Raw genomic sequence first — 8,623 nt, forward strand, 5'->3', positions numbered from 1 at the left:
GACCAGGCTGGCCTCGAACTCAGAAATCCACCTGCCTCTGCCTCCCGAGTGCTGGGATTAAAGGCATGCGCCACCACGCCCAGCCCTGTTTTGTTTTTTCAGTGCTAGGGACTAACCTCAGGGTCTTGAACTTGGTAACTAAGTCTCTCCCACTGAACTACAACGGAAGCTCACGATGTATGGTCCTGACTGAGTTTTCTCACACAACTTACTACTTGTATGTAATATCAATGTCCGGGAACACGACTTTCTGTAACCGCTGGCTCCTATTCCATCTTTGTTCATTTCCATCTTAACGTCGGCACCTGTTACACACCAAGGTACCAATAAGGATAGCAACGTGAGCCTGCCCTGTGAGAGGCAGGAGAAGGCGGAGTGTCAGCATCTGCATCACCTTTTGTGTAGCCCTTTGTCTTGAGGTAGGAAGCAACTTCATAGTCTTCTGAGAGGTCACTCCGACCTAAGGAAACAGAACAGCCAACTAGTGGATGTCTTTGGACAAACTGTGATTTGAAGTTCTTACATGGACCATTTAAGAAGAACAGACCAGATCATGGGAGTTTTAGGTTTTTTTTTTCACTGAAATGTAAATTCTTATCAGTTAACTTTTATTTTAATGCAATATGTCAGAGAAAGTCGGAATACAGGAAACAATCCAAAACGTTAAAAAAAAAAAGTAATTGTACAATATTACTGGCAAGGAACTTCAGGAAATATCTTTAGAAGCCCTTCCTATTAGTGATGGAAAATAGGGGACTTTCGCAGAAATAACATACCTGCTGACATCCTAAGATTCCAGTGTAACTGACCACGACTATTCTACAAAAGGCACAGGGAGGAGAACAGAATGACTTGTTCAGCAGAGGTGACTGTCACCAGAACTTAAACAACCAATCATGAGAACACCTGCGTAGTGCAGGTGTGACTTTATCTGAATTTTTAGGCACGCTGCTTAAGTTTTAAGCAATCCATTTAGTTTGACATTGTCAAGTGCTTTGAACCATAGCTTGGGGAAGTTGGACATGGAGCTTGTCGGTCCTGTCCATCCAAGCTAAAGGTGAGAACCCAAACTGGGAATCAGAGAGATGGTGACTAATTGGACAGATCCAGGAGCTATTAACAGGGTGTAGCAGCGTCCATAAGATACTAAAGCGAGCTATCTGGCCCAACGCCCTGGGAAACTAAGCGGGTGTTTTATACCACGAAGAACTTCTTAAGAGATGGTTAAGAGGAATGAAGGAGTCATGCACCACAGGGATGCCCACTCTGGAGTCCGGCGCTTTGATTCAAACAGCAACTACAGAATTGGTTACTACTACGGCACAAAGTATTTACCTTCTCTGGGCTCCTGACTCTTCCCTTGCACTAACTACCTTAGTGGCAGATTTTTGTGATGATTTAGTCAGCTCAGTAGGGCTGTGATGGTTTAACTGAAATCTGGCTGGTGTGGTCAGGCCCAGTGGGAGTGACAGGGCGGTCGAGACCACTGGGAGCGGCTGGGACACCCCAGGACCTGGCCTGGAGGGACCCGGGCTTCCCCAGGCCCGCGTCCACCCACGAGGGCGCCCGCCGACCGGTTTACCTGGAGATAGTCTGCCCGGCTTAACGTCAGATCCATGGCGGCCGCACGGAGCGGAGGGGACCCGCTTGCCAATGTGGAAGCCTTCCCTGGGAGAGCCCACCACAAAACGGACGAGCCGGCCTGCGTCAGGGCAGCGGCGCCCAGCAACGCCCGCTCGACACGTGACCCGTCCCAGCTCACTGTGAAGCCCCGCCCTCTCCCGGAGAGCTGCTCGGAGAAAGCGGGGCGGAGGGAATGGTCCTCAAACGCTGGCTGGTTTCCAGGGCAACCGGGGCGCGTTCTCCGCCTCCCAGCTCTGGGCCGCTGGGCCCGCGGATCTGCCTGGAGCTTTGCTCTGCCTGCACGTTCCTTCAGCTCTGAATGAAACTCTCCAGAAGCGAATGTTTTGTGCCTTGTTCTACTCCTGGTTCTTCATTTTAGACTTTGTCATACAAATTTTCCCCTCAGAGATTCATTTTTGTTTTGTGTGTATATGAATATTGCCCAATGTATTATGTGCATCACATGCCTGTTGTCTTCTAAGGAGGCCAGGGCCTTGGAACTTATGTGTTTGCTGGGAAACTTAATCTTGGGTCCTGTGCAACAGCAGCAAGTGCTTTGAAACACTGAGCCACCTTCCAGCCTGGTACGCAAATTTTAAAACAACAAAACCCACAAACTGTATTTATGGTGTGTGTGTGTGTGTTGGAGGTCATGTCGAAGTCCGAGGACAACCACCCTGAGGATCCTTGGGCTTGGTGGCAAGTTCTTTTAACAACTGGGCCATCTTGCCAATCCCCTTCCTCCCATTCTCTAACTACGCCCCCCCTCCCCCAGGGCCACAGTACAAGACTCTGAGTCAAACAAATCAAATCAAAACATAATACTAATACCAAAGAAATGAGTTTGAAACAATAGAATAAACAGAGAAACCAAACAGTAACGACACAGAAAATCTGAGTAAACCAATAGTATGTAATGAGAAGTCACCTTAAAAAAGAAGTTCAGGACAGGCGACTTCAAAACAAAAGCACCAATTCTTCCCAAACTATTTCCTAAAATTGAAAGGATGGGGCTTTTCAAACTCTTGTAGGCCAGCATTTCCTCATACCAAACCAAAACAGGGCACAAGAGAAACATATACACACACACACACACTCACACACTCACACACACTCACACACACACACACGCACTCACACACACACACACACACACACACACACACACATGCACTCATGCACATGCGCACACACAGTCTCTTGCCACATGTCTTGTGCTACCTTCAGACTACTAACAAAAAGAGCTGAATCACCAGGTGCAAACACTTACTTTCTTTAAAACTTAAAAATAGGAAGAACAAAAGGAGAAAGAAGGGAAAAATGCAATGAAAAGTCTAGACAGAGATCACTGATGAAACAAAGAAGTAAAAATTTCAAAACAAACAAACAAGCAAAAAATCTAGCAACGATTCCAGCACAATGAAGACATCATTCCAGCTGTCAAGCACACCTGTCATGCCAGCTATCCCAAAGGCCCTGGGTAACATGGCGAAAACCTGTCTCAAAAAACAAAACATAAAATTTCGACATCCTTTTGTGACAAAACCTTTGAGCAAATCTAACTGTATAAAAAACGTGTGTCGGGGCTGGAGAGAAGCAGTGGTTAAGAACATTAGCTGCTCTTCCAGAGGACCTGGGTTCAGTTCCCAGCACCCACATGGAAACTATCTGTAATTCCATTTCCAGGGGATCTGACACTCTCACACAGACATGCATGCATACAAAACACCAATGCATATAAAATAAATAAAAAACCATGTGTCATCATAAAGGCTATATAATACAAGTCCACAGCCAATGTCAAAGCGAAGGGGAGAATCTGGAAGTATTTCTCCTAAATTCTGGAAAAAGATAAGAGCACCCCCTTTTGCCACTCTTAGTATAGTACTGGACTGTGGAGTAATTAGGAAGAGAAAGGAATAAAAGTATACAAATAAAAAAAGAAGTTACATTGTCTCTATTTGCAGATGATATGAACTACTTAAAGAAAGACCTGAAGACCCTGCTAAGAGTGTTAGAACTAATACATTAAGTTTGTAAAATTGAGATTATACAAAATTAACATATAAAAATCATCATTTTGTGCACCAAACTTTCTGAGACAAATTTATTTACTAAATAAATAGTCTAGGGGTTCTGGAGATGTGGCTCAGTTGGTAAGGTGCTTGCCTTGCATTTTCAAAGCCCTAGGCTTGATTGGCAGCACTGTATCACTGGGTGTGAGTCATGGGACTATAACTTGCTTAGTGATACATTGTATTAAGGATGGGAATAACCAGCTGTGGTGGCACAGTCCTTTAATCCCAGCACCAAGGAAGTCAGGGCAGGTGGATCTCTGTGAATTTCAGGATAGCCAGACCTATACAGTGAGATCCTGTCTCAAAAAATAAACAAAACACTAATGAAAAAATTCATTTTTCATCCAGAGAAACACACAAGAAAAAGGAACCCCACCCCATATTATTGAATTTGAAAAATTAATACTGTTAAGATGTCCATGTTAATTGTAATGATACATAGAATCTGCACAATCAAAATATCAATGGCATTCTTCAAAGAACTAGAAAAAAATCCTAAGTGTTGACGGAGACACAAAACTCCAGATACCAAAATGAACAGACCAAGAACAGAGCTAGCAGCATCACAGCGTCTGATCTCAAGATACACCACAGCCGTATAATGACAGAGCCAGCTTGATACCAGCCCGACTCCTACAAATAGACAGAAGGAACAAAATGAAAAGCTTAGGAATAATCCAAAGCATCTTCAGCCAACGGATCCTCAACAAAAGTGTCCAAACCAGCAATAGAGAAAAGTAACTCTTCAATAAAGGGTACTGGAAAATCTGGGTATCTGCAAGTAAGACAAAAGCTGACGCTCGTCTCCAACCCTACACAGAGCCCACCTGAAAACAAAGATACGAATACTTGAAACTACAAAACAACAGAGAGCGGTGGGACATGGTGGCCTCTGCCTTTAATCCCAGCACTCAGGCAAACCTGTCGTTCAAGACCAGCCTTGACTACACAGTGAGTTCCAGGACAGCCAAGTGTACATTGGGATTCCATCTCAAAACAAATCAGTGAGAAGACTTTGATACGGGCGATGATGTTCTGGACAGAATCCACAAAGCTGGGGAAACAAATGCAAACTAGGCAAATGGGATTGCACGGGGCTGAGAGGCTTCTGGCTGCAAAGGAAGGAGCCAAAGAGTAAAGAAACATCGTGCAGAATGCCAGGAGATGTGTGTAAGCGATTAATCTGACAAAGGCTTCATATGCAGAATATACTGTGAACTGAAATTCTTAGAGAGATAAAAAGCCACATCTGTGCTCGGTAAGGAGTCACATGAACAACTGTGGGGAATTGCAGATCCATAACCAAAAATCACTTGGGGTGGTTTTTAATCCCCATATCAACCATTTCTTCCCACATGTGTATCTGACCTAATTTCCTTTCAACGACTAGTTAAAATATTTTCCAGTGTGTTAGCATAATAGCATTATCTTCCACTACCCCAAATATAAGGATGTCATCAGACAGTATCTAGAAACTGCATACTCGACTTCCCACCAATGCATTTGGTAAACGTCTCCATTTATAATATGGCTTTCTTTAGTTCTGGATCCATAAAAGTTCATGTAATCTCTTTCATGTTGGAACACTCCAGACCAAGCAGCCTGAATCCATGTTCCTGGGCTGTGTTTTCTTTGAGGTGAGAGCATCAACAATATAAAGAATGCCTGTGCGCACACATACACACGCACACACGCACATGCACACACACACACACACACACACACACACACACACACACACACACAGCGTTCATACACATGGACAGCAATAAGAAACACCTCTCAACAAAAGGCCCTAGTAATGTATTCTAAAATCTGAATAGAAATTTCTCAAAATAAAGCTTACACAGCATTTCTTTACAAACTATCAAATTTGTTATGTATAGTATTTAAACCATAATCTGAGTGTTATATTTATCTTGTTTTTGACTAAGAAAGGAGCAAGAAACAGAAGCAAGGGGCTGGTGAGATGGCTCAGTGGGTAAGAGCACCTGACTGCTCTTCCTAAGGTCCTGAGTTCAAATCCCAGCAACCACATGGTGGCTCACAACCATCCGTAATGAGATCTGACTCCGTCTTCTGGAGCGTCTGAAGACAGCTACAGTCTACTTACATGTAATAAATAAATAAATAAAACATTAAAAAAAAAAAAAGAAAAGAAACAGAAGCAAACACAAAAAAGCAAGAGATCACAAAAGAGAAGTCCCGAGACTGTGACAAACCTCTAACTTTAAGCATCTGAATGTCCTATCTGGACAGGGTGATTTGGGTCTTGTTAATGCGTGCCCTCTCTGAACTTTGTAACTTCACTGAGCCCTGCTTTGCAGGGTCTTCTGCCTATACACCAGATGGGAGAACTAAGGCCTGCTGACTCACAGTTCTCTTTAACCCCCAAAGAAATATTAATTCTGACAGTAATCCTTTAACTAACCCACACAGTGACCAATACCGTCCGTGTATTTCCAAAAGCAAAACCTAATCAGGCTTGCATGCAGTGATTCCTTGTAGGAAGCTCCCAGGCAAAACGGAGTACGAAAAGGCAGGGTGGAAAGTTAAGGATTTCTGTCACGAGTCTGGCTTCTGCTCTGGGAGTGCTCCTAGGTCAAGGATTGTGCCAACAGGTTAGCCTTTCATTGATATGAGGGACAGCCTCTTGTGCCCACAGCCAGGCAGTCAATAGCCATAGGGAAAGTTTCTTCCTTTTGGCAGAAAGACTAGCTAGGAACTGCTCCTGAGTATCAGGGAGTTGGGGGGTACAGCCCAGCACAGGGGATCAAGGCAGGGCAAAACCAGTGCCTACCAAACCATTGGTCATCACCTGTGCTCTCCACTAATAACTCAAAACTATGAAGATGGGAAAATGAAATACTAAGAAAATGTGCTGGAAGGAGCTACCCAGAAGTGGGGGGTTTGGGGGGTAGGGATAGAGGGCAGTGAGCAGGAGAACTAATGAGAACAAAGTATAATGATGGAATTATGCAAACGCCACAAAATGAAACCCATTGCTAACCTAAGCTCTAACAATCAGTGAGGTAAATATAAAACACAGGATGCCAGTTTTTACAAGGGAGGCAAACAAATGGAAATTTTATCTCAAGAGCTCTCTATAGCTGCATGGAGACAGGACAAAAGAAAAAAAGCATGTATAGAATGTTTATAAATGGTATGGTAGTCATAAAAACATGTATAGAATGTATACAAATGGTATGGTAGTCATAAAAGCATGTATAGAATGTATATAAATGGTATGGTAGTCACAGCTTTATCTTCATACCTCTGCTCTTTCCAGATCCCGAGACTCTGAGGCTGTCCTCTGCTCTTTTCTAACCCTGATTGGGAAAATTATTCTCTATGTGTTCTGCTCCCTAGTTACAAGCAAATCCATCCACATTCGGAACCTCAGACAACGATGTGAAAAAGAGTATCGTCCACTGTGGAATGTCCCTGTCACCAATGTCTCTCTCAAAACAGAATAACATGTTACAATGAAAAAAAAAAATCAGCTTTGTTCTGTTCCGAGACATGGTTAAAATGCATCAAATTTGAAAAGTGTTTAAGACGCGTACTATTAGATTACAACTGAAATTGTTAAGATGAAGTCTTTGCTACAGTGTTAGCAAAATATGTATATGGTCTTCATAACTCCGCTGAGGTAGAAACTGAGTAGTCCGTAAGAGCTTTCAGAGGTGTATTTGGTGTTCTTTTTTGTCTTCCTGTCTTGTAAGTCTTTCTGTGTGACAGCAACGGTGTCTTTGTTTGTTTAGTTGGTTTGTTAGACTAGTAACTCGTGTGACCACAATTTATGTCCCAGTGAGATTTGACAGGAATGAACTGAAGATATATTTGAATGCTTAATCACCAGGGAGTGGTCCTGTTTTAAGGGATTAGGAGGCGTGGCCTTGTTGGAGGAAGTATGTCACTGGGGATGGGCTTGGAGGTTTCAGAAAGCCCACATCAGACCCAGGATCCTTCCTGCTGCCTATGGCTCAGGATGTTGAACTCTCAGCTGCTTCTCCAGCACCATGTCTGCCTTGTCCTGCCCTGCTCATAGAGAGAATGGACTGTCTTTGAACCTGTTAGCAGGCCCCTAATTAGATGCGTTTGTTGATAAAAATTTGCCTTGTAATGGTGTCTCTTCATAGTGATAAAACAGTGTCTGTGATGGTTTGAATATGCTTGGCCAGGGGAGTGGCACTATTAGGAGGTGTGGCCTTGTTGGAGTAAATATGTCACTGTGGGCATGAGCTTTAAGAATCTCTTCCTAGGGCTGGTGAGATGGCTCAGCGGTTAAGAGCACTGACTGCTCTTCCAAAGGTCCTGAGTTTAATTCCCAGCAACCACATGGTGGCTCACAACCATCTGTAATAGGATCAGATGCCCTCTTCTGGTGTGTCTGAAGACAGCTACAATGTACTCATGTAAATAAAATAAATAAATCTTAAAAAAAAAAAAAAAAGAATCTCTTCTTAGTTGACCCAAAAGCCAGTCTTCTCTTAGCAGCCTGCAGATGAAGATGTAGAACTCTCAGCGTCTCCTGCACCATGCCTGCCTGGATGCTTCTTCTATGCTCCTGCCTTGATGATAATGGAGTGAACCTCTGAACCTGTAAGCCAGCCCCAATTAAATATTGTACTTATAAGAGTTTCCTTGGTCATGGTGTCTGTTCACAGCAGCAAAACCCTAACTAAGACACTCCCATGGATCCAAAACTCAGAAAGGACCAGAAGGCAAGACAAGGGGTAACTTGCTGATCTTATTTAGCATTAAAACTTCAGAAGTACATATTAGACGATTGCAACAAAATAATAGCCTACTATAATCCAACTTAAAAAAAAGAAACATAGCCGGGCCTGGTGGCGCAGGCCTTTAATCCCAGCACTCGGGAGGCAGAGGCAGGCAGATTTCTGAGTTCGAGGCCAGCC

General features: G+C 43.5%; 1 protein-coding gene across 3 annotated transcripts in view; it reads right to left on the reverse strand.

Annotated features, from left to right (window-relative positions):
• The window catches only part of Bbs7 (Bardet-Biedl syndrome 7), a 39,028-nt gene extending 37,307 nt beyond the window's left edge, over nt 1–1,721 (reverse strand). For all 3 annotated transcript variants that reach the window (XM_029538078.1, XM_029538079.1, XM_021196086.2), the window contains exons 1-2: nt 1,583–1,721; nt 395–460 (exon numbers count right to left, since the gene is read on the reverse strand). In XM_029538078.1, the coding sequence (XP_029393938.1) occupies nt 395–460; nt 1,583–1,618 (102 nt within the window). In that variant the 5' untranslated portion in view covers nt 1,619–1,721. The remainder of the gene's footprint in view (nt 1–394; nt 461–1,582) is intronic.
• Nucleotides 1,722–8,623: the final 6,902 nt, after the last annotated feature.

Source organism: Mus pahari, chromosome 4 (assembly GCF_900095145.1).
Source record: "Mus pahari chromosome 4, PAHARI_EIJ_v1.1, whole genome shotgun sequence".
NCBI classification, from domain to species: Eukaryota; Metazoa; Chordata; class Mammalia; order Rodentia; family Muridae; genus Mus; species Mus pahari.